This window comes from Thunnus maccoyii, chromosome 22 (assembly GCF_910596095.1).
Source record: "Thunnus maccoyii chromosome 22, fThuMac1.1, whole genome shotgun sequence".
Taxonomy (NCBI): Eukaryota; Metazoa; Chordata; class Actinopteri; order Scombriformes; family Scombridae; genus Thunnus; species Thunnus maccoyii.
The window spans coordinates 16,832,859-16,860,089 of record NC_056554.1 but is presented as its reverse complement, the minus strand read 5'-3'; the positions used below and the strand labels follow the sequence as shown (position 1 = coordinate 16,860,089).

Below are 27,231 nucleotides of genomic sequence, written 5' to 3'. Positions count from 1 at the left end.
TTCATCGCTTTCAGGTGTGATGACATCTGGTTCTGTTCTCCGTCCTCTGCAGGTGTAAATGCCTCCCTGTGAGACACTGATACTGTCTGATTCATCACCTTCTGCTGTCTGAAGACGAGTTTTTTCAGAATCTGCTGAGGTACGTCTGTACCAGTCATATTTCCAGCCAGTAGAGTCCTCCACATCGCAGGTCAGTGTCACACTTCCCTGTACTGGTATGATGTTCCTGTCTACTCTCAGTGTAATCTTCCGTGCTGTTAAGTTTAGAAAAACAATAAAACAAAGAAATTACTGTAATGAACATGTCATCAAGAATGCATTTATATTTTTACAGAACACAAAGGAAACATCTGTCTCAAATTATGTATAACTCAATGTTCAAATGAATTTAGACTCTGTGTTTGCAAGTTTATGTTCATAATGAAACTCCAACTTCTCTTTCTAAATGCTGCATATGTGTTTTCTTCAGATACTTGTGTGTCTCAAGAGTCATCACAACATCTGGTCTCCCTACATAAACACGCATTTTGAGGAAAATGCTGTTTTACACTTTTGGGCACAAATCAAGTCATTACAGAATTTGTATTGATACATGGAGTAAAATGATACATACATGATAAAATATGAACACAAAAATGAGATGTGATTAAAGGCCCAAAAAGCACTAAAAGCAATAATTGTAAAACGTGACTGCAGTGAAATAATCAGAATATAATGTTTTATTTCTCTCATTCGGGCTTTTTTCTCACTACCGCTCTTCTCTCTCTCTCTCTCTCTCTCTCTCTCTCTCTCTCTCTCTCTCTCTCTCTCTCTCTCTCTCTCTCTCTCTCTCTCTCTTTCTCTCAGCTGCAGAGAAAACAGTTTTGGTCGTTTGGTCCTCATTTGACATTCCAAAATCGAAACAGGTTGGATTTGGGGCGTCAAGACAGTTTGACGCGCCTAATATCACTTTTGGTGCATGTTTGGCCATTAAAACCAATAAGTGCACTTCAAAACGCATCATACGCTTTCAGTGCGTTTGGGCCTTAAGAGTAATACAGTGGATGACAAATAAGAAATAAATATTTATATATAATATACAAACAAAAATCATTAGTCACCTTCAGAGTGTCCGTAGAAGAGTGTATTCAGCACTAAAATAAAGATTGAAACTTCATCAGACATAATCAAACTGACAGAAAGTCAAAATCACACAAACACAAAACAAAAAGAACAAAAACAAAAGCAAATAGAGTTTCAGCAGTGGTAACTATTGTTTGATAAATTAAAACAGATAAGAGAACATTTCTTTAAAATGAAACATGTAAAATAAAATAGGTAAATCATGAAATTCAAAACCCACATACATAACAATATCTTAAACAATTCACATTTACATTATGCAAAAACAATCATCCAGCAGTAAATTTAATACAGTCCTTCAATCTAAACTGAGCCAAGTCACCAACCAACATCTGGCCTATAAAACAACCCTGTAGTTAAAAACCATAAGCGTGCTCTGTTCAAGCTCTCAGAGAAACTGGTTCAACCAGTGATACTCTGTAATTCTGACTATTCAGCAACATGTTCTTTAATCTGTGACATGCAAACAGAGAAAGTCAGTAATGTACTTACAGAATAATCCCAGCACACAGATCAAAGTGTACCTCATCCTCACATCCAGCACTGACACTCTGTCACTCAGCTGCTCTGAGTCTGACAAATGTTTCTACTTTGCTTTAATAATAATGCAGCAGAAAGAGAAAGAGAGAAGTTACATTTCATATAAATGTGAGATCTGAGTTTAGCCTGCCTGTGTTTCCTTCCCTTTTACACAAAGCTCAGACAATGTCAGTTAGTTTGACCGCAGAAAACTTTGACACGTTTACACTTCCTGGCCACTGTTGCCGCCTGCACTACTTACCTTTGTCGTGGTTGGCTTGACCGTTATTATGGTGGTTAATCTGAATCTACATCCCATATTCAAACAGAAGCCAAATGTCAGAACTCGTTTCTGAACAGCCATGTTACAAACCTCTGGTATTAGGTTATAAAGGCTGCTTTTCTGTTTACTGTCATTTATCTGTTGTCATTCCTGTGTTTATGCATTTAGTTTCCTGTGTTTTTCAGAAATTAAATGCATAAAGGGAGAACAAATGTAGCCCAGTTAAAAATATGCATGTATAAATAGTTGTCTGTGATAGAGAAATAGATCAATAGAATTTGTTAAAAGAGTATGGTTAAAATTCATATTTCTCATTGTGTTGAAAAAGGTCAAGTTCATGAGAAAAATGCATCTATGTCTTTTATTTTATTTCTTTTGATAAAAAGCTGCTTATTTAATAGAGTGGTATCTTTCTAGAGAGGTGAATATGGTCAAATAGGTTTGTGTGTGTTACTTGGCTGACGTGTGTGTGTACGCAGACACGGGGAGTGAGAGAGGAGGAGGAGAGAGACTGGAGGAGCGGAGAAGAAAGCAGTTTTTCTGATGGATATCCGAAGTTGTGCAGGAAAAAGTAAAGATGTACCTGAGTCTTAGATTGTCAGCTCGATAATCTGTAAGAGGACATGTTTTGGGAGTAACAGATAACTTCTACCCGAAGTCTGCTGCGCTGTAGCCAAGTTGAAAGAGGCTGCTCGTTAATGAAGTGAGCGGTGAGATAGCACTGTGAACGGACTGTAGGCTGCTGCTAGCTAACCCAGCTCGACAAAGTAGCTTCGTCTGGATTTATTCCAATCTGGAAACGAGAGACAACAACCAGCATAGCATAGGTTAGCATAGGTAATAATTGGTGTGTGTGATCACTAAAATAATTCAGCGGAAAAGTAAAAGCAAATACTTTCAAGGTGAAAAGGTAAAAAGGGAAAATTTACTGTGTGACTCGTGAAACAAAAGCAGTGAACACTCCTGGTATTTAATTTAATATTATTTTTCATTTAATTTTGCCTTAGAATTAAAGGAGGAAATTATTACTTTTAATTTTAAATGGTTTCTGAGTGTGTTTATTATTTCAGAGGTTAAAAGCTATATAGCCTTTATACTCTATACCAACTTATATTAGATTGTGGTAATTTATTGTGTTAAAGGGCTAGCATACTCAATTGTTTGTTACACTATGGTCTCAAAATAAGTTATATTCAAGAGGTAGGCTACAGGATTTTCAAAGTGACCTAAGCTAAAAACATTAAATTAATCAGAGATAATATAACAAAGGAAATTAGGATAAAGAACTCAGGGCTCCATCTACATAATATAGAGGGTAGACGGGCTACACAAATCAAAAATTAAATATATTAAAAATAAATTGTTGCACGTTTTGTACCATTGTGTTACACAGTTTACTTAACAACTAGAGCTTGAGTAGAAAAAACAAGTCACTGCTTATCAGCATGACGAAAACAAACCAACAGTTTCTCTCTTCACATAAATATGTGTTGCTTTGATAGCAACACGTACTTGAGGTGTGGTTGTCACATTCACACCAGAGCTGATGTGTCAATACACGGAAAAGAAGAGGTGTCTGATACTGTGCAGGATGTGCAATCATGTTTTTTAGACAGTAGAAACTAAAGCAAGTGAAATAGTTTGGGAGGTAGTAGAAATTGAGTCAAGTGCAATGCATATGAATATAATATAGCAATTACAAAATGTTTTTTTAACTGTCTTTGAATACAACTATGACTGGTGGTGACATGAGGAAGTGGACAGTCAATATTTATTTCTCAATCTGAAACATCATATAACAGAAAGTCAGAGGTGTGAGCTTGTGAAAATCTGACATTAAAGTTCTCACTGTGTTTTACATCTTGAACTCTCCCTATCACCTCAGTCTGCTATCTGCTGTCAACCAGGTGTAAAACATGTCATCTGGCTGACAGCGTAAACTTCAATCAGGAGAGACAAGTGAATGCAGCAAAAATAATTGTTTATTATACAGATGATATTGAAGATTAAGTGTTGACCAGAGTTTTTGGTGCTTAGACTCTACAGGGAGCAGCAGCAAGATAAATCCCTCCGTGGAGTCCAGACACTGGTGATGGTGGCTGATGACTTCTGCTGAGGCTAATAAGGCTGATGAGGTTGATGGGGAGATGCACTGATGAATCTGCGAAGACTTGGCGGTGATGGGGAGGTGGTGGGGCGTGCAAAACGACAGCATAAAAGCATTAAGGTTGAGAAGGAGAAAACATATTTTAAAAGACAGCCGCATCATGATAGGCTGACAAATAAAGGTGTGTCACCTTGCTATTGGTCAGATGTGATCAGCTGATGTGAACAGCTGATGACAACAACGCCTTAGGGATGGGAATGACAGATGGTTTGGGAAATAATACTAATGACCTGAGCATGCAAAAGATAGTCTTCCTGACTGAACTTTCACTAAGCTTCATTTGGCTTTAACTAAAGACTTTATTTCCTCATTTTCATCGGTCGGTTGAGAGTCTCCCCTGCAGGACTCCTGCTCTGTAGGCATTGAGTGGAGCCTTTGATGGCAGGTTTGATGACAGGTCGAGCACACAGCACACATCAAATAACAAATCATCACATTGAACAATGAATGTGGCAGCAATAAATAATGAAGGCACACATCAAATAATGAAATAGTGACATCTAGTGGTGAAAACTAGAAATAGATCTTCAAAAAAATGGAGTTGTATTAAATTTGTGTGGAGGTTCATTTTTTCATATTTAATGACTATTCTCCCTCTGTATTCATTATTTAATGGGAGACTCTTCATTGTTTGACCTTTCTATTAATAACAGTTGACATTAATTTCAACTTGCATTTCTTGTTTGATGTTTAGCTTTTCATTATTAGATATGGATCAGTAGTGCACCACTCTCCTCTCTACTTCCTCAACTCTCTCTGGCGTCTGCTCTCTGATCAGCTCATATTAGGAAACACATGTGGACTCACACCTTTGAAAGTGTGCAATTAGATGGCAACAATTCTTGAAATCAGGAGGCCCCAGTCAAAAGCTAAATGTTTTTCCAAAGTTTTTATACTTTTTTCCCCCTGTATGTTCCTATAGCTTCAAAATAGTAACCTCTAGTTCACTCAATTACATAAATATATAAAGTATATATTATATAAATATAAAAAGCAATTAAAAACATCACTGACTGTTTACTGCTGAAAAAATGTTTACTGATGACTAAAAAAAATAAGCACATACATCACAGGTAAATTCATTTGTAAATAGACAGGAAAACCTTCATGTATAATAATAGCAAAAGTTACATATTCCTGTAGAGCCCCAGATTAAAAATACAGACCTGGAAATGTGCTTCAAAGCTATAACCTGTAATGTTTTTAATAAATACACACAGTTGTTCACTACAAATTAAAATTAGCACGTATAGTTGGAGAAGCTCTTATTACAAAATGTTGGCTGTCATCAGTTCACATTTATCCTTTAAAAAAATTCCAACTAAGAGATATTATATTTGCATTTCTGTGACCTGTTACTAGTCAATCAGACTTTACTATGCTGAATATAGTTTAATATGATGAGGTTAGATATAACAATACAATACAGTAGATATTACTTAGCTATAGATTGAGGGAGACAACATGTGAGGTTAGAGAATTCAGCTTTCAGTCACTTATTGTAGTATTTTAAAGGGCCATTTTACTAATTTTCCTACAGTGTCCTACTCCCTCTCTCTGCTGTCTGATGTTCACCCCATAATGTAAAACAGGGATCAGCTTTGTTTACAGTTGTTCACATTTTGAGATGTTTTTTTTTTCAATCAAAGAAATATACCTGATGGTTCATCACCCAACAGAAACAAGGGGCATAAATCAATCTGCATAAGAACATAACAATCTCCAAACTTCCCGGTTCAAAGTTTTTGTTCCCCTCTCAGCTACTGGATGACCAAATTAAGAAGGAAGATTATAAAACAGACATTAACATACATACACTTAAAAAAATATATTAAAAACAATACTGACAGCTTACTATTTAATAAAAAGCTTTTAAAAATACAAAAAAAACTAAATTCATCCAGTTAAAAATAAATGATCTATGAATTCATTCATTAAAGGACAGGAAAACTTGTACAACACGTTTAAAAGGATGTTGTTTGATAGCAGATCATCACATATAGTCATTAAAGCTGTTTCATCAAAAACTGAAGAAGAGGCTGACTGACTAAAGCTGCACTACTGTACTAACTGTACAAAATACTGAGCACATTTGATATTTAGATAGCAGATGTACACAATTGCACACAAAACTGCAAATAAACTACACAATGATGTAGTTCTTCATGTTGTCATCCATTCCTTTGGTTTTGTTGATACAGATCTCTCTACAGACCTGGAAGGAAACCAAAAGAGAAGATTAGTCTGAAACATTTTCCAGTAATGTCATAATTTACAATGATAATGTACTGAAGGCTTGTCAGGGTTAATGTCTCCACTGATAATAAAAGAATAACAGTATTGTAATGCTCAGAGTGCTCAAAGCAGTCACACAGCAGAGTATTATGGCTTTTACAGAATTTAGTAAACATACTGATACTGAATATACATACAGATGTATAAATACTGTTCTTCAGCACTTCAAACACACATAATGTAAAATACATTCCAACAAAAGATATTCAAAAAATTAATAATTATAAACACCTACAATTTTGCAAATACAGAACACATTACATACATTACACTGTGTCCAAGACCAACATGTTGGACAGTAACAGTTGCAGGTGAGTGTAGACCTTAATTAATTTGTCTTTCTTCTTTATTATAGTAGCAATAGTGTTTGCAAATGTGTGTGGAGAGTGTGTGCATAATCAGATTTGTAAACCTGTAAAAGAATCTCTAAATTCATACTGAAATGTGTGAATATGTACAGCAATCTGCAACTATGTATTCAGATTTGTAAGTGTATCGACACTTGTGAATATGCAGACAAATCTGTATATGTGAATCTGTAAATATGTATTCAAAAAACTCAGAGTAAATGGCCTTTTATTAATGACTGAAAGTTTGGATGGAAACAGAAAGTCATCAGTTACAACTCAGGTACATCTGTAATTAGTTGTCTCTTTACATGTGACTTTTGCTACATTCCTGACTAAAATTTGCAAATGTGAGAGTTTTCTTCATACTTGGCCGAGGCTCGCAGGCTCTCACTGGGAGGAACCGAAAAAACAAGGCAGGATGCAACAGAGCCGTAAAAGTCACTGTACTGTTCCCAACTACCATAACAACAAGCAACTTTCCACAAATTTCCATCTAGTGAGTGACCAGTAGCTCTTTAGCATCGTTAATGGTGCAAACTGACAACCTGTAATGTTTTAGCCTCGCTAGAATCTGCTAGCACAATATTGTTGCAGTGTTTCCCCTGAGACAACTTCAACGGTAAATAAACTGCAATGTTATGTATAAAATATTCTGTTTGTGGGTAACATCATTGCAATGCATTTTATTCTGTATTTTATTGCTGGGGCTTTGCTAGAATCTACCCTGCTGCTGTAAACAAATGTAGTTCATATGATGTAACATTAGAGTCTGCAGGAAACAAACATGTTATTTTCAACAAACTATACTTGTCTTGTTAGTGACAGCAGCCTTTAATGTTTAACTATATTTTCAGTGAGTAACCTGCACCAGACTAATCCTCACTGACTGCATGCTGTGACAGTCACAGTCAGCGAACACATGAGGTAATTGATATTATGAAAAATGTTAATGCTAGTTCGAGGTTTTGCAGCAGTGATGACCATCAATCTGTTGACTAGAAACCTGCAGAATGTTTGTCTGCAAGTTAATATTACAAATAATTCAATATTGGTTGGCACACTGTGTTACAGACAAAAATTGTGACACATTTGCAGATCTCAGGCATGACAGGAGTCTAGCAAAAGTCACATGTATAAAGAAAACCAATGGAGAGGTGTACCTGAGTTGTAACTTCCTAACTCTTGGAGCAAAATACTTAAAATACATTTTTCTCACAGATTTTACACATTCACAACTCTGTGTATGCTAGGGCTGGGCGATATGGACAAAAAAATCATTATTTTTTTCAATCTTGGGGTCCTTTCATTATTTTACTTGATTTTTGTTTGCCTTCATAATGCAGACTTAAAACATCATATTTATTTAAGACAGTTGAGCAAGAACAATAAGAGACCTGCAACACCTGCAAGGCTGTTATAATCATTATGCATAAAATACATGTGATCCCACACAGCTATTGACTGTGAGCACCAGATGCTTCAACTAAGTAGATCACAGGCATCTAGTTTAATAATCAGTTTCAGCACAGATAGAGCAGAAAAATCAGCTCACTAGTTGCTGCTGTTTGTGTTTCTTTACAAGACATCAGCCTGATATCTGCAGACTGCTGCTAGCTAGCGTTAGCTACCTGGACAGTAAACTGTACAGTGTAGAATCTGGATACTGTTCCTTCAACTTCAGGTGTTTCAACTCTCATAACCAGAGATGAGACCTCATCAACCAACACAAACCAAGAGCACAGATCAGTGTGCAGAGTCATTTTCAGTCTGTTCTTCTCGTAGATGTGACTGTTAAATTCACTACGAGATAGCCAGAGGCAGCTGTGGCAGGTGTGCATGTAGTGTAATTAATAATGTCACAGTTTACGAGACTGTTGTGACTCAAAACAGCTAATGTAGCTGCCATCTACTTTTTGACTAAAAATAACCTTTTCATGCATTTTGTAATAACTCAATTTTACGATTTAGACATTTTACACATTGACCAAAAACAAGAATTTAAATGAATAAAATCAATTTGAGATATCGTCCAGCCCTAGTGTATACATTCACAAATCTTGATACTATTGCAAATCTGAATACACATTTTCAGTTTCCTGTACACATTCACAAATATCAGCAATTAGAAATTCTTTTACACATTCTGAGAGAAGAGAGTTTCCAACCTGATAAAGCCTGAATCTGTGAAAAGGATATTTGTTGTTACATGGTTTTGTTTGTAAATTGTTTTCTCTTAAATTATGTAATATTGCATTTCAGACTGCTCCATGTTAAGGTGTATACTGTACCATTTTCAGTGTCTTCAGAGCCTCTGATTGATTCATAGACAGAAGCATCACCTGTGAGCAAAAAGTGAAAATCAAGCTGAGATGAAATGAACCATTTAAATTGCATGATACCAATCAAATATCACCTTTTTAACAAAAATCCTCAGGTTTTTTTTCTTTATTTATTCGATTTTAAAATAGTGTGGATAAGTGCAAATACAGGGAATCTTAAATGTTTTAGAACCTTTACTGTCTTTGTAGACTGTAATAGAAATGTTGAGATTTGTTACAGTAAACAAAAAATGACAAAAATAATCAGGATTAGTTTGAAGACTGACCATGGAGAAGAGAGGAGTATACGTTATGTTGAGTTTCATTCAGGTTGACCATGTGATTTGCAGCAGAGTCCTGATTGGTGCTGTCAGACTGGATCGGCCTAAAACATTTAGCAAATACAATGAATTTAATAAGACACATTGAAGGTACTGCTGTTATGTTCAAAATGAGAGAAGAGAGTTTTGTACCAACCTGATAAAGCGTGAATCTGTGAAAAGGATATTTGTTGTTACATTGTTTTGTAAATTGTTTTCCCTTTAATTATGTAATATTGCATTTCAGACTGCTCCATGTTAAGGTGTATACTGTACCATTTTCAGTGTCTTCAGAACCTCTGATTGATTCATAGACAGAAGTATCACCTGTGAGCAGAAAATGAAAATCAAGCCGAGATCAAATGAATCATTTTAATTGAATGATACCAATCAAATCTCACCTTTTTGACAAAAATCCTCAGGTTTTTTTTTTTAAAAATGTGATTTTAACAGTGTGGATAACTGCAACAACAAGAAACTGTAAAGGTTTTAGAAGCTTTAATTTCTTTGTAGAATGTAATATTTAATACGTTACAACCAAGATTATAAAGCCTTAAAGCCATAATGGCAATAATATTTCTGGACTCTGGACATAAGTCTTGTAGTTTTGGTTACAACAATAATAACAATCACAACAATATAAAACCATGTTCTAGTCTGATCTTTTGTGCATGTGGTAGAACAACAGGTTATGTGACAAATCTTTGAGACTGTTCTACAAACTGACCCACTGCTTTATTTACTGAGATCAACAACAACTTCCTGTCTAATGGATTGTGGCTTTCGGTTAATATTCATTAAAAATCAGATGGCTAGAATCTAGAAAAGGAGTAATAGAAATGTTAGAGTTAGAGTTAACAAAAAATGACAAAATTAATCAGGATTAGTTTGAAGACTGACCATGGAGAAGAGAGGAGTATACGTTATGTTGAGGTTCATTCAGGTTGACCATGTGATTCACGGCGGGGTCCTGATTGGTGCTCTCAGACTGGATCGGCCTAAAACATTTAGCAAATACAATGAATTTAATAAGACACATTGAAGGTACTGCTGTTATGTTCAAAATGAGAGAAGAGAGTTTTGTACCAACCTGATAAAGCCTGAATCTGTGAAAAGGATATTTGTTGTTACATGGTTTTGTTTTGTAAATTGTTTTCTCTTAAATTATGTAATATTGCATTTCAGACTGCTCCATGTTAAGGTGTATACTGTACCATTTTCAGTGTCTTTAGAGCCTCTGATTGACTCATAGACAGAAGCATCACCTGTGAGCATGAAGTGAAAATCAAGCTGAGATCAAATGAACCATTTAAATTGCATGATACCAATCAAATATCACCTTTTTAACAAAAATCCTCAGGTTTTTTTTATTTATTTATTCGATTTTAATATAGTGTGGATAAATGCAAATACAGGGAATCTTAAATGTTTTAGAGCCTTTACTGTCTATGTAGACTGTAATAGAAATGTTGAGGTTACAGTTAAGAAAAAATGACAAAATTAATCAGGATTAGTTTGAAGACTGACCATGGAGAAGAGAGGAGTATATGTTATGTTGAGTTTCATTCAGGTTGACCATTCGATTTGCAGCAGAGTCCTGATTGGTGCTGTCAGACTGGATCGGCCTAAAACATTTAGCAAATACAATGAATTTAATAAGACACATTGAAGGTACTGCTGTTATGTTCAAAATGAGAGAAGAGAGTTTTGTACAAACCTGATAAAACGTGAATCTGTGAAAAGAATATTTGATGTTACATTGTTTTGTAAATTGTTTTCTCTTAAATTATGTAATATTGCATTTCAGACTGCTCCATGTTAAGGTGTATACTGTACCATTTTCAGTGTCTTCAGAACCTCTGATTGATTCATAGACAGAAGCATCACCTGTGAGCAAAAAATGAAAATCAAGCCGAGATCAAATTAATCATTTCAATTGCATGATACTTATCAAATATCACCTTTTTAACAAAAGTCTTCAGGGTTTTTTTTAAAAAAAATGTGATTTTAACAGTGTGGATAAATGCAACAACAGGAAACTGTAAAGGTTTTAGAAGCTTTAATTTCTTTGTAGACTGTAATATTTAATAAGTCATGACAAAGACTATAAAGCCTTAAAGCCATAATGGCAATAATATTTCTGGACTCTGGACATAAATCTTGTAGTTTTGGTTCAATCACAACAATATAAAACCATGTTCTGGTCTTAATTTTTTTGCATGTGGTAGAACAACAGGTTCTGTGACAAATCTTTGAGACTGTCCTACAAACTGACCCACTGCTTTAATTACTGAGATCAACAACAACTTCCTGTCTGATAGATTGTGGCTTTTGGTTAATATTCATTAAAAATCAGATGGCCAGAGTCTAGAAAAAGAGTAATAGAAATGTTATTGTTAGAGTTAACAAAAAATGACAAAATTAATCAGGATTTGTTTGAAGACTGACCATGGAGAAGAGAGGAGTATACGTTATGTTGAGTTTCATTCAGGTTGACCATGTGATTTGCAGCTGAGTCCTGATTGGTGCTGTCAGACTGGATTTGTACCAACCTGATAAAGTGTGAATCTGTGAAAAAGATATTTATTGTTATGTGGTTTTATTTTATAAATATTTTTTCTGCTATTTCACATTATGACATCAGAATACATCTTTGTATTTGAATAATTAAAAACATAAAACATTTAACATCACAGTGAAAAAGTCTCACCTTTGGATCGTCTGTAGCGATACAACAGGGGCAGGAGAATAATAAGAATAATTCCACAAACCAGCCCAACAATTAATGGTATAAGAGATGAAGAGCTTTCAGGCATGGACACTGCTGTAATAGATAATTAATAATATTTATTAATTTGTCTCACAGAATCAGTGTAGCTGAGCAAAGACCCAACATTTCAGCTTTATTACAGACGTGTCTTAACTGTAAATATACTAGCTATGGCTAGTTAGCTCTAGAGCTAACAGGTACACATGAAAGAAACGGTGGATGGCTCAAAAACACCTCTGACTGAATCAGCATGTTAATTTTATCATCAAGAATAAAGAAAGGTCTTGCTGCAGACCAAAAAAAGCTGTAAAATATTGATATCCAGTTGTTTAAATAAATATGAAGAAGCTTTAATTTGCTTCACAGATGAGTTTTTGGTTTGAAGGAAGCCCTTTCATAATTTATTCATTTTTTTGCATCACGTGTTTGACAAAGAACACGACTAAATTATAATGTTGTGCAGATGATGTCTGGATTTCTAATTGATTGGATGATGTTTCTTTATGATGATCTTAAGGAAATATAGTTTAATGAGCTTTTAATTTTATTAAAGAAACAATAATACAATATAAGTTTTCTATCAAAAGGTTAGGCATATAACTTGTTCGTCTACACAGGAAGTGTAGTTAGTGACACCATGTTGAAAATAATTTAAATACAAGATGAAAATGAAATCAAATGTAATGTAAACATACTCTGTATAGTGATGTTGACTGCATTGCTGAACTCTCCTGATCCAGACTCACACCAGTACACTGCATCACTCTGCTGTGAACTGTTGATGTTGCATGTGGATCCAGTCATTGACCTCCAGTTAGGACAGTATGACCGGTAGTGGTCCTCAGGAAACCTCCTCACTCTCCACTCAGTAAAGTTTCCTTCACAGCTCAGTGAGACAGAGTCAGAGGTGAAGTGCTGCACTCTGTCAGGACTCACTTTGAGAGTCACTGCTGAATGAACATCTGAAAAACAACATGTAATGAGGAGCAAACCAAGTACAGAGATATTAAAATTAAAGAGATCACAATGCAAATAATCCTCTTTTTTGTATTTTTAATACATTTTGTTGTTGAGAGTAAAAACATCTGAATAACATAAACTGTGCAAAAGGTGCAGTGTTTTGGTGAAACTGTGAGTGTTAAGAACATACAGAGCATATGGACTGACAGTGGAGACGTGAAGTGTACTGCAGAGTGGTTTGAGCTGTTTTATGGATATTTTGATTATTTTTTCTATCTTGAAAACTTGCTACCAAGATAACTACAGCAACTGTTCACTGTGAAGCTGTAAACAACCTACGTTTACCTGCCACCTTTCAAACATACAGAGGATGTGTTTTTCATACTAAATGATGTTTCATTGTCTCTATATAAAGTACTAGTCAAAAGTTTGGACACACCTTCCCTGAATGAGAGAGTGTGTCTAAACTTTTGACTGGTGCTGTATAGTCAGTGTTTTTCTCTCATCTGTCTGAGTTTTCTCAGGTTTCCAGCTGTTTCTGTACTTTGTCCATTTACCTGCTTTGTTGACTGCTGACTTTTCTGGTTTTTCATTACTAGATTTTGACTGTTTTGTATGTCTATATGTTGCCTGACCACTAGATAAAGTCTCATTTAACCACACCTGTCCAGCCTGCTGTGTCAGTAAAAGTAATGAATATTGGCTGTAAGATGAGCTCAGGTATCCAAAGTAAAAGTATTCATTGCAAAGAGGAGAAGAGTTTGATTTCGATGACAAGTAAAATCATAATATCTCAGGTTTTTGGTGCTGTAATGCTTTCAGATCAATTGAAGATGTAAAGAAGGAAATCCAGCCCAGTCCAGTATGTAGAATAATTCAATATCAACATTGTGTTTGGTGAGTGTGTTGAAAAACTGAAATCTTGACTTGATGGAGAAAGGTCATAGGTTCACCACAATCAATACCCAGATAATGACATCACAACTGCTTCTTGACAGAAGGAGACAAAAACAAACAAGCAAACTCACCTCCAGACCAAACAAACGCAGGTTTGCTGTAATCAGTGTAAAACACTGGGTCTCCTCTTCCAGCTCTACACATATATCCTGCTGTGTGTGTCGACCCATGAATGATGTAGGAATCCTGTTCAGTCCCATTGGTGCTACCAGGTAGGAGCTCATAGCTGTAGGAGTTGTCTGATGGTTTGGGAACAGTCTTATACCAGTAGAACCTCCATCCTGCAGATGGATGTACAACCTTACAGCTCAGAGTTACTGAGTCTCCAGGACTCAGCCATGATGGAGACACAGTGAGGACAGGTGCATCTGTTGGAAAGTGATTTTCTTAGAATGAAAACATGTTATGATGTAGACTTTAGTCTCTAGACATATAAATAAATCTTATCTAATACAGGTATCATTTTTCTTGAGGATCAGACATGTTTTCATGGAAACTCAAAAACATGATATTCTCACGATTAATGAAACACAGTCCAACTTACAAGACACTGTCAACCTGATGGGATCACTTCTGTCTGTTGAATACAAATCTATTTTCTGTTCATCCTTACACTGTAGTTTCCACACTGTAAAAAGTAGCACTGAAACTCCAGTATTCACTGTGTTTTTCGAGGTTTTTCTTTGGTTGTTTTCCATTCATACTCCCACTCAGTGTCTCCACTATCTTTGATCTCACATCTTAGAGTGATTGAATCACCACTGAATATCTGAGGCCAGTTGGTTTGCTGTGTTACAACAGTCTTGTTAGAAACTGTACCCACCAAATATACACAGTTTGGATAAAAACAGAAATATATACTGGTATGACTGGTATGTCCTTTCTGCTGTTACTGTGGCCTTGAGATTACTTGCTGTTCACATTAGAACAAATAAACAAAACAAGTAAATGGTTGGAATGAGATTTGCCTGAAGAAAATGTTTTTTACTTCAGCACAAGAACTACAGGGAAATCATTCTTGAAATAGCTCAAAAGCCTGAATGGCTGCCTCCAGGCCAACATGTAACACTATTAAACTAACAGATCAATTTTAAAATAAAATAAAATAAATAATCAGAAATAAAATAAATTAAATTAAGTAAATATACTGAGTTATTAGTGATATGAGATGGCATTGATGAACAAAACAACAGATGAAAACAATATAAGACATAACATGTTCATTATGGATGAAAGATGTCCAACTTACATAATACTGTCAATGTGATGACATCACTCCACTCTGTCGAGGAATATGAGTCCTTCCTTCCTCTACACTTGAATTCTCCACTGTAGTAATTGTTGCTGTTGATCCTGTGTTCACTGAGTGTTGGAGATGTGTTTAAGTTGGCTGGTGTCCATTCATACGTCCACTTAGTGTTTCCACCTCCCTGGATCTCACATCTGACAGTGACTGTCTCATCCCTGTATATCAGAGGCCAGTTGGGTTGCAGGATCACAGTGGCCTTATTTGGAACTGTTCACATAGAAAAATACCTAATTATTAGAAATGTAATACCAATAGAAATGTAAAATAAAAAAGTCAAGTCAAAGTCAGTTTTTAGAACAAAATTTCAGGGTAATCGTCTTTAATGTCCCCTAGCGACAATTTGATTTTTGTAGGACGGTTTAACAAACAATGCAAACACAACTAAACAGCCATAATAACAAAAACAGTTAAAAAAAAAAAACAGAAGTATGAAAACATATCAAGCAACGTGTTTGCAAAAGATTTAATAAAGCAATAAAAGAGCAACATGGCCATTTTTTACCATTATACAGATCAAGTGCCTACACACACACACACACACACACACACACACACACACGCACACACACAAAACAAACCAAACAGTAAAATAACGATTAAAAGCAATAGAAAAACAGTCTTTCACACAAAATATACAAATTAGGATTAAGGGCAAAGTCTTTGGGGCAGCCAGTGGAGAGAAACTCTTATCTGACAGCACTGACTCTCAACTTTTGAGATCTATTTAATAAAAAAATCTAAAAGCCGCTGCAGCCATTTAAACAACAGGACAGCAGCTTCTTGGCAGAAATGGGGCTGAATGGTGTTTAAAGACCAAGACAAATCCACAAACATTTTAATAGGAGAAATGTGCTCTAACCAGAAATAGATGTTATGGATAAAACTGAGTGGTGTCATGGAAACATCTTCTACTCTTGTTTTGCATCTTTACACAACCTGTAGAGGGTTGTAACAATTTATTTTCGCCATCATCAGAGGAGTAAGAGCTACTAACTTATACTCAGTTTGTCATTAACGTTCTCATTTTTTGCTATTGATACCAAAATGACTCTTTTTACACTACTGATACCATATTTAAATAATTTATGTTGTATTATTCCACAACAAATCACTAAACTCACCAGTTTTCCAAATAGTGACTGTATTGCTGTACTCGGTGAAGATCTCTGGGTCTCCTCCTCTTCCTCTTCTTCCTGCTCTGCAGTAATAGATGCCTCCTTGTGAGACCTTGTTAACTGGTTTAACATTTGTGATGGGTTGATATGCAGAAGAGCCTGAAGTTTGTCCAAACCACTCATATCTCCAATCAGCAGAGTCATCCACAGAGCAGGTCAGTGTCACACTGCCGTGTTCTGGTATGATGGTTTTGTCTGCTGTCAGTGTCGGTTTGGGTTTATTCACTGTTCAGTTCAGAACAAAAAACAAAACAAGTAACAAGTGAGATGGAATTTCCCTTAGAAAAACTTTGAACATCAATTACGTCATTTAGCAAATACCATCATATGGAAGTTGCAAACAGAGCATGTGACATATGACTCTCAGTCGATCACTGATTTGGTAAACAGACCTAACTAACTAACTAACTAACTAACTAACTAACTAGGTACTGTTGATGTTTTATTATTGCACAGTGTTTTGTTTGCTTGTTTTCTTGGGGGGGCAACGTACAGCACACTGCATGTTGACTCCTCTGAAGTTATTCTGTTCTCACACCAAAGAGGAAGGAAGGAGGTCATATTTTCTGTTACCTTATCTAACTAGATTGAAACAAATTGACATTCTGAATATGATATGAACATATTTGACTTACATGATAGTGTCAGTGTGATGGCTTCACTCCACTCTGTTGAGGAATAAAAATCCTTTCTACCTTTACAACTGTAGACTATGTAGACACCATATATATGTATAGAAGCACTGCTGATTCTGAATTCTTTATCTTTACGAGATACAGCCACATTGTTTATTCTCCATTCATATTCCCATCGAGTGTCTGCACCTCCCTGGATCTCACATCTGACAGTGATTGTCTCACCACTGTATATCAGAGGCCAGGTGGGTTGCAGAGTCACAACAGCCTTGTTGGAAACTGTTCAAACAGAAAAGTAAAGTAGTATGAAAAGAGCTTTGCAATCACATGTTTGTCAGATAAACAGGTCTTACTGAGGACAACAGTCCTCCAGAACACCTGAACCTAAACTTTTACAGGATGCATTTATCTCACAGTGCAGAGAGACTTGACTGTTCAACATCAGTCATTTTGGGGAACAGTGTAATAATCCCATGTAGTGGAGTCTTCGCTGTCTAGGTTACCAAGCAGGCAGATTACTGGACATTTTTAAAAAACATATATTAAATTCAGTTTTCTATGAACAATAATGAGAACCTTTTATTCAGAATTAACATTTCAAGTTTATACGATAAAAACAGATGTTGTTGAGATTTGGTGTGAATAGATTTTATTTGCATTCCAGGACAGTTTGTTCACAGCCTTATTTCTTATAAACATTCACCTGAAGAAAAGATTTGTATCAGGGGGAAAAAGTTGGTCAAGTAATAAACTGAGGATCACAGTACTGTCAGCAAATTCAATGATGTGTCTGTTCTCATGCTGAGAAAGGACTCACCACTCGGGGGAGCCACTGGAGTAAAGAATCTTACCTGCCATCACTGACTCTGATCATTTTAAAATATACTCAATAAAATAATCTAAAATCCACCTCACCAATTTCACATTTAGACTGAAACAAGCTAAAACCATTTCAGCTGAAACATTGAGTTAAATGATATTCAATGTCAAGGAAAAGTCCATAAATAATATTGCATTAAGCAGTCATGTGTTTTCCAAACATTTATAAGTAAAACTGAGCAGCATTAGTGAAGAACCCTCAACTCCTTTATTGTGTCTGTAAACAAACTGTAGTGTCAAACAAATGTTGTATTATTACCATGATAAAGGATTTCATCTCATTGTCAAACTCACCAATTTGGTTGATCATGATTGAATCACTGTACTCTGTGTAGTAAACTGGGTTTCCTCTCCCTCCTCTGCACCTGTAGAGTCCTCTCTGTGAGACAGTCATTTGTCCAGTTGACTGGAAAAGAACATCTTGTGTGTTCAGGGGTTCAGAGTAGTATTTCCAACCAGATGATGATGGGTCCACAGAGCAGGTCAATGTCACTCTGCCCCCTACTGGTATGATGGTTTTGTCTGCTGTCAGTGTGGGCTTGGGTTTATTTGCTGTGACCAAAAACAAACAAACAAACAAACAAAAAACAACTATAACAATTGGAATGAGATTTGCCCTAGAAAACATGTTTTACTCCATTATATTGTTACACAGCAGACTTGATACATTTGAACGTAACAGTCTTCTAATATTGTTATAAAAAAAAAATTTAAAAAGAAAGACACTTAATCACTATTTGAACATTAAGTCACAGACAACTACCATCATATGGAAGTTAAGAACAGAGCATGTGACAACTGCTTTGGGAAACACAGGCGTTACCACATAACTAAGAAGGTTCACTGTGATTTATTGTTCACTTATAGGAAGACAACTGCATAGTTATCTGGTCTTCTCTGCACATTTCCCTGTGAATAATTACATTTCAAAAGCAGGTGGCTCAGTTTCAGTAATTCTGTCCCCAAACTTAAAAGCAACCACTTGTTACTGAGCTGCTCATAGGAGGCTGCATCATTGTTGGAGGAAGAAAATATTTCTGTTATCTTACTTAGATAGACTGAAATGAAAAACAAGCCATTTTGGATATGAATGACAGATGGTTTGACTTACATGATACTGTCAATGTGATGGCATCACTCCACTCTGTTGATGAATACAAGTTCTTTCTACCCTTACAACTGTAGGCTCCACTGTGGGAAACAGAAGCACTGCTAATCTTGTATTCGTTATCTTTCAGAGATGTGTCCATGTTGTTTATTCTCCATTCATATTCCCATCGAGTGTCTGCACCTTCCTGGATCTCACATCTGACAGTGATTGTCTCACCACTGTATATCAGAGGCCAGTTGGGTTGCAGAGTCACAACAGCCTTGTTGGAAACTGTTCAAACCAAAAATACACAGTTAGACACAACTAGAAATATAAAATTAAGAGAGAAATATAAAATACAAGGTAACATCAAAAGCATAAAAAACATTTAAATCAAATAGTGTGAAAAGAGCTTTGCAATCACATGTTTGTCAGATAAACAGGTCTTACTGAGGACAACAGTCCTCCAGAACACCTGAACCTAAACTTTTACAGGATGCATTTATCTCACAGTGCAGAGAGACTTGACTGTTCAACATCAGTCATTTTGGGGAACAGTTTAATAATCCCATGTAGTTGCATCTTTGCTGTCTAGGTTACCAAGCAGGCAGATTACTGGACATTTTTAAAAAACATATATTAAATTCAATTTTCTATGAACAATAATGAGAACCTTTTATTCAGCATTAAGAATTCAAGTTTATACAAGAAAAATAAATGTTGTTGAGTTTTGGTGTGAATATCTTTTGTTCACAGCCATATTTCTTATAAACATTCACCTGAAGAAAAGATTTGTACCAGGGGGAAAAAGTTGGTCAAGTAATAAACTGAGGATCACAGTACTGTCAGCTAATTTAATGATGTGTCTGTTCTCATGCTGAGAAAGGACTCACCACTCGGGGGAGCCACTGGAGTAAAGAATCTTACCTGCCATCACTGACTCTGATCATTTTAAAATATACTCAATAAAATAATCTAAAATCCACCTCACCAATTTCACATTTAGACTGAAACAAGCTAAAACCATTTCAGCTGAAACATTGAGTTAAATGATATTCAATGTCAAGGAAAAGTCCATAAATAATATTGCATTAAGCAGTCATGTGTTTTCCAAACATTTATAAGTAAAACTGAGCAGCATTAGTGAAGAACCCTCAACTCCTTTATTGTGTCTGTAAACAAACTGTAGTGTCAAACAAATGTTGTATTATTACCATGATAAAGGATTTCATCTCATTGTCAAACTCACCAATTTGGTTGATCATGATTGAATCACTGTACTCTGTGTAGTAAACTGGGTTTCCTCTCCCTCCTCTGCACCTGTAGAGTCCTCTCTGTGAGACAGTCATTTGTCCAGTTGACTGGAAAAGAACATCTTGTGTGTTCAGGGGTTCAGAGTAGTATTTCCAACCAGATGATGATGGGTCCACAGAGCAGGTCAATGTCACTCTGCCCCCTACTGGTATGATGGTTTTGTCTGCTGTCAGTGTGGGCTTGGGTTTATTTGCTGTGACCAAAAACAAACAAACAAACAAACAAAAAACAACTATAACAATTGGAATGAGATTTGCCCTAGAAAACATGTTTTACTCCATTATATTGTTACACAGCAGACTTGATACATTTGAACGTAACAGTCTTCTAATATTGTTATAAAAAAAAAAAATTTAAAAAGAAAGACACTTAATCACTATTTGAACATTAAGTCACAGACAACTACCATCATATGGAAGTTAAGAACAGAGCATGTGACAACTGCTTTGGGAAACACAGGCGTTACCACATAACTAAGAAGGTTCACTGTGATTTATTGTTCACTTATAGGAAGACAACTGCATAGTTATCTGGTCTTCTCTGCACATTTCCCTGTGAATAATTACATTTCAAAAGCAGGTGGCTCAGTTTCAGTAATTCTGTCCCCAAACTTAAAAGCAACCACTTGTTACTGAGCTGCTCATAGGAGGCTGCATCATTGTTGGAGGAAGAAAATATTTCTGTTATCTTACTTAGATAGACTGAAATGAAAAACAAGCCATTTTGGATATGAATGACAGATGGTTTGACTTACATGATACTGTCAATGTGATGGCATCACTCCACTCTGTTGATGAATACAAGTTCTTTCTACCCTTACAACTGTAGGCTCCACTGTGGGAAACAGAAGCACTGCTAATCTTGTATTCGTTATCTTTCAGAGATGTGTCCATGTTGTTTATTCTCCATTCATATTCCCATCGAGTGTCTGCACCTTCCTGGATCTCACATCTGACAGTGATTGTCTCACCACTGTATATCAGAGGCCAGTTGGGTTGCAGAGTCACAACAGCCTTGTTGGAAACTGTTCAAACCAAAAATACACAGTTAGACACAACTAGAAATATAAAATTAAGAGAGAAATATAAAATACAAGGTAACATCAAAAGCATAAAAAACATTTAAATCAAATAGTGTGAAAAGAGCTTTGCAATCACATGTTTGTCAGATAAACAGGTCTTACTGAGGACAACAGTCCTCCAGAACACCTGAACCTAAACTTTTACAGGATGCATTTATCTCACAGTGCAGAGAGACTTGACTGTTCAACATCAGTCATTTTGGGGAACAGTTTAATAATCCCATGTAGTTGCATCTTTGCTGTCTAGGTTACCAAGCAGGCAGATTACTGGACATTTTTAAAAAACATATATTAAATTCAATTTTCTATGAACAATAATGAGAACCTTTTATTCAGCATTAAGAATTCAAGTTTATACAAGAAAAATAAATGTTGTTGAGTTTTGGTGTGAATATCTTTTGTTCACAGCCATATTTCTTATAAACATTCACCTGAAGAAAAGATTTGTACCAGGGGGAAAAAGTTGGTCAAGTAATAAACTGAGGATCACAGTACTGTCAGCTAATTTAATGATGTGTCTGTTCTCATGCTGAGAAAGGACTCACCACTCGGGGGAGCCACTGGAGTAAAGAATCTTACCTGCCATCGCTGACTCTGATCATTTTAAAATATACTCAATAAAATAATCTAAAAGCCACCTCACCAATTTAAAATCTAGATTGAAACAAGTTAAAACCATTTCAGCTGAAACATTGAGTTAAATGATTGTCAAGGAAAAGTCCATAAATAATACTGCATTAAGCAGTCATGTGTTTTCAAAACATTTATAAGTAATACTGAGCAGCATTAGTGAAGAACCCTCAACTCCTTTATTGTGTCTGTAAATAAACTGAAGTGTCAAACAAATGTTGTATTATTACCATGATAAAGGATTTCAGACATTTTCAAACTTCCTTCAGAGAGCTAAGAGGTACTGGACTAAATCATCCATTCATTATGGTTCTTGTTACCACATATGCTTCTCTTCCACACTTCAGACACTGTTTAGAAATTTAATTTAAAGAATATAAGTTGTTTTATTTCAGAACAAATGACTTAACTCACCTGTTTCCTCAATGGTGACTTCATCACTTCCAGGTGTGGAGACATCTGGTTCTGTTCTCCGTCCTCTGCAGGTGTAAATGCCTCCCTGTGAGATACTGATACTGTCTGATTCATCAGCTTCTGCTGTCTGAGGAGGAGTTTTTTCAGAATCTGCTGAGGTACGTCTGTACCAGTCATATTTCCAGCCAGTAGAGTCCTCCACATTGCAGGTCAGAGTTACACTTCCCTGTACTGGTATGATGTTCCTGTCTGCTCTCAGTGTAATGTTGCGTCTACGTGCTGTTAAGTTTAGAAAAACAATAAAACAAAGAAATTACTGTAATGAACATTTCATCAAGAATGTATTTACATTTTTACAGAACACAAAGGAAACATCTGTCTCAAATTATGTATAACTCAATGTTCAAATGAATTTAGACTCTCTATTTGAAAATGTTTATGTTCATAATCAAACTCCAACTTGTCTTTCTAAATGCTGCATATGTGTTTTCTTCACATGCTTGTGTGTTTTCTGCTACATTTACATGTGAATCTTAAGTTGCAGTACATTAAGCTCTCTCAGCCTCCCGTACCCTTGTGACAAAATCTGCATGAAATTGAAGACTTTAGTTCACAGAAGTCAAACAATATGACGTCAGTTTCTCTCTTTTGTTTAGTGACTGGTTAGGTGAAGGCAGAAAAAAGATTCACTTGTTGTTCAGCACTCCAGAAGAAGAAGTATGAAAACATATAAGACAAAAAAAAAAATCGTTGCTGAATGAATAAGATGAAATGCAGTTAAGAGCTGAGAAAAGCTAAGTGGACCTTCTGAGATAAGATTATTTTGTGAACATTTTTTTCATCACAGTATGAAAGCTACTTACCTTTAACTTGTAGTTCTTTCTCTTTGGATTCTGTCCCCTCATCAAACTTACACTTATAAAAACCGCTGTCTGACACTGATACTGAATAAATGGTCATTTTTACAGCGGCGTGTGATATTCTATGTGGTTGATGGTCTGTGTAGGTTTCAAGAGATGATCCATTTCTGTAGAAGGTGGCTTTCTTCTCATATCCAGGATTGCGATGTCTACAGTGCAGAGTCACTGAGTCTCCCTCAAACAATGTGAATTCAGGACTTTCCAGGATCACATCATCATCTGTGCAACAGAGGTGTAGTCTTGTTTCATTAATCATTTCAGTTACTGTAAATTATTATATATTTCATATAAACAAAGCGATGACATTATAAGTGATTTAGTAGCAATATGATATCACTATTAAATATAATGGTTTTAAAGTGTGTTGTGAGAATTCAGCATTAAATTGGATTAAGAGGAAGTTGTACTCACACTTACTGTAATAATTAATGATATGCCCACTAAATGATTTTATGTCCCAAATTCTTAAAAGCAGCTCCACACTCACCTGTTTGCTACATTAGTTTCACAATTATAAGATATTATAATTATAAGAGGAATATTGCTCATACAGGCTGGTCCTGCACTTGGTTTTCACAATCAATGATCACAATTATAAGATGATGTAAAAAGACACTGTGGCAGCCAGCACACATGTCACTACCCAAAGTAAGTGAGATCATTTGAACTGCATGTCGACCCGTAATCACCTCCAGTGTAATAATGAATGAAGTTGTAATGACTGTTGTAATTGACTGCACCTGCAGATGATCCTTTCTCCTCATCAGACTCACCAGTGTCCTCTGGTGGGTCATCAGCCTGCCCTGTTAATGATGAACGTTAAGATTATCAGATGAATGCATGAAGAGAAAACTCATCTGTATGAAGTTAACAAACTCTTTAGTAAATATAGGATTTGTCTCAAGGGTCAGAACAACATCTGGTCTCACAATATAAACATACAAATCTGCCCAGAAATGATAAAGACCAAAATATATATAGTTTTGAGGAATAAGCAATTCTGCACTAATCAAGTCATTTCAGAATTTGTATTTATATATGGAGTAAAATGATACATACATGATAAAATATAAACACAAAAAGGATGATTAAGATTAATACAGAAGGTGATAAATAAGAGATAAATATTTATATAAAATATATAAATAAAAAATAATTGGTCACCTTCAGAGTGTCCGTAGAAGAGTGTATTCATCACTAAAATAAAGATTGAAACCTCATTAGACATAATCAAACTGAAAAAAGGTCAAAGCATAATAAAGGCATTTAAAACTATATATAGTCTATATACAGTAAGTTAGTAAGCAGGAAGGAAACAGATAAACGGAGAAAAACTCTTTAAAATGAAATGAAATTCAAAACCCACATACATAACAATACCTTAAACAATTCACATTTACATTGTGCAAAAACAATCATCCGGCAGTAAATTTAACACAGTCCTTCAATCTAAACTGAGCCAAGTCACCAACCAACATCTGGCCTATAAAACAACCCTGTAGTTAAAACCATAAGCGTGCTCTGTTCAAGCTCTCAGAGAAACTGGTTCAACCAGTGATACTCTGTAATTCTGATTATTCAGGAACATGTTCTTTAATCTGTGACATGCAAACAGAGAAAGTCAGTAATGTACTTACAGAATAATCCCAGCACACAGATCAAAGTGTACCTCATCCTCACATCCAGCACTGACACTCTGTCACTCAGCTGCTCTGAGTCTGACAAATGTTTCTACTTTGCTTTAATAATAATGCAGCAGAAAGACAAAGAGAAAAGTTACATTTCAGGTAAATGAAAGATGAGATCAGACTTTCTCCAACTTCTTTAGAATTTAGCCTGCCTGTGTTTCCTTCCCTTGTATGCAAACCACAGACAACTTCAATTGGTATAATAAACTTTGACACATTTACACTTCCTGGTCACTGCAGAAATACATCAGCTTGTGTCTTGTGCAAAGGTTTGTGCCTGGAAAATGTTATGAATAAAAAAATGCATAAACAATAAGTATTTACCGCACATCCATAAACCATAAAATCATTGACTTTAGTCATATCACGTCATGAACATGCTTAACATTTTATTGTGTTTATTTGTGTATGTTATGCAGTATATGCTCACTGCTCTTGCATCAACAGTGTCTGCATTGTGATGAGGTAGGTGTTGCGTGTGTATATAAATAAACACGTATAATTCTACTGTGTATTCTTGGACACTACATCCTGTATATGTGTATGTGTGTGTGTTTAATAGTCTCCATAGTGAATTTGATATAAACTGTGGTCAAAACTTTTTATTTACTCTAATTTACTCTTTTTATTTGATGGTAGATTTGTGTCTATCTGGTCGTTTTATGAGGAAGTCCTGAATTACAAATGTGTTGTCTTCTTATCACTCCAAAGAGCAACAGCAGTTGTGATGATATGATAGCTTAGAAAACAAGAAAGCAGATGAAAAAACTCATCTTAACCCATCAATGAGTAAAATGTTAAACATCCATTTTTCAATTACAGCAAACAAATTCTGTATTCTATCAGCCTCATTATTCAGAAACAGTATAATTAAATCATTTATATTATTTGACATTTACAGTATGAATAAACCAACTGAGTTCAAAGTCAATCAACATTTGAACTCAACACATCCATCTATGGTCTGAATTTCTGCTTCTCCCCCAGAAATCTTGAGTTGTTGAAATAAACCTCCGACAGCAGACTGTTGCTGTCTACCTACTGACCTTTGTCATGGTTGGCTTGATCGTTATTATGGTGGTTAATCTGAGTCTACATCACATATTCAAACAGAAGCCAAATGTCAGGACTCATTTCTAAAAACAGCCATGTTACAAACCTCTGGTATTAGGTTATAAAGGCTGCTTCTGTTTACTGTCATTTACCTGTTCTCATTTTTCATTTACTGGATTTTAGAACTTTAGACTTTTTGGAAATTGGTGCACATTTTGCACCATTGTATTATACAATTTACTTATCAACTACAGTCTGAGTAGAAACAAGACAAGCCTCTGCTTATCAGCATGACAAATACAAACCAACTTACCAGTTCCTCTTTACACAGAAATATGTGTTGCAGAAGAGATGTCTCATGCTGTGCAGGATGTGAGTTCACAAATGTTTTGTTTTTTTTAAGTGGTAGAAACTAAATGAAGTACAAATTTTTGGGAGGTAGTAGAAATTGAGTCAAGTGCAATGCATATGAATATAATACAGTAATTACAGAATGTTTTTTTTAACTGAGTGTCTTTGAATACAACTATGACTGGTGGTGACATGAGAAAGTGGACAGTCAATATTTATTTCTCAATCTGAAACATCATACAACAGAAAGTCAGAGGGGTGAGCTTGTGAAAATCTGACATTAAAGTTCTCACTGTGTTTTGCATCTTGAACTCTCCCTATCACCTCAGTCTGCTATCTGCTGTCAACCAGGTGTGAAACATGTCATCTGACTGACAGCATACATTTGGCTTTAACTAAAGACTTTATTTCCTCATTTTCATCAGTCGGTTGAGAGTCTCCCCTGCAGGACTCCTGCTCTGTAGGCATTGAGTGGAGCCTTTGATGGCAGGTTTGACTGACAGGCCGGGCACACAGCACACATCAAATAACAAATCATCACATTGAACAATGAATGTGGCAGCAATAAATAATGAAGGCCCACATCAAATAATGAAATAGTAACATTTAGTGGTGAAAGCTACACATAGAC

General features: G+C 35.7%; 1 protein-coding gene and 1 long non-coding RNA gene across 3 annotated transcripts in view; both read right to left on the bottom strand.

Annotated features, from left to right (window-relative positions):
* Positions 1-27,231, bottom strand: part of LOC121890086 — a 364,377-nt gene that overhangs the window by 249,759 nt on the left and 87,387 nt on the right. Inside the window, exon 7 of the mRNA XM_042402354.1 lies at positions 16,492-16,770. Coding sequence (XP_042258288.1) covers positions 16,492-16,770 — 279 coding nt within the window. The remainder of the gene's footprint in view (positions 1-16,491; positions 16,771-27,231) is intronic.
* Positions 10,304-11,861, bottom strand: LOC121890103. Of its 2 annotated transcripts, XR_006093690.1 has the most exons (4): positions 11,823-11,846; positions 11,211-11,261; positions 10,465-10,480; positions 10,304-10,372 (listed from the first exon to the last, which is right to left on the bottom strand). It is a non-coding gene; the product is annotated as an uncharacterized LOC121890103 (long non-coding RNA). The 2 variants fall into 2 exon arrangements; XR_006093689.1 differs by lacking the exons at positions 10,304-10,372; positions 10,465-10,480 and adding an exon at positions 10,963-10,999 and having other exon boundaries at positions 11,823-11,861.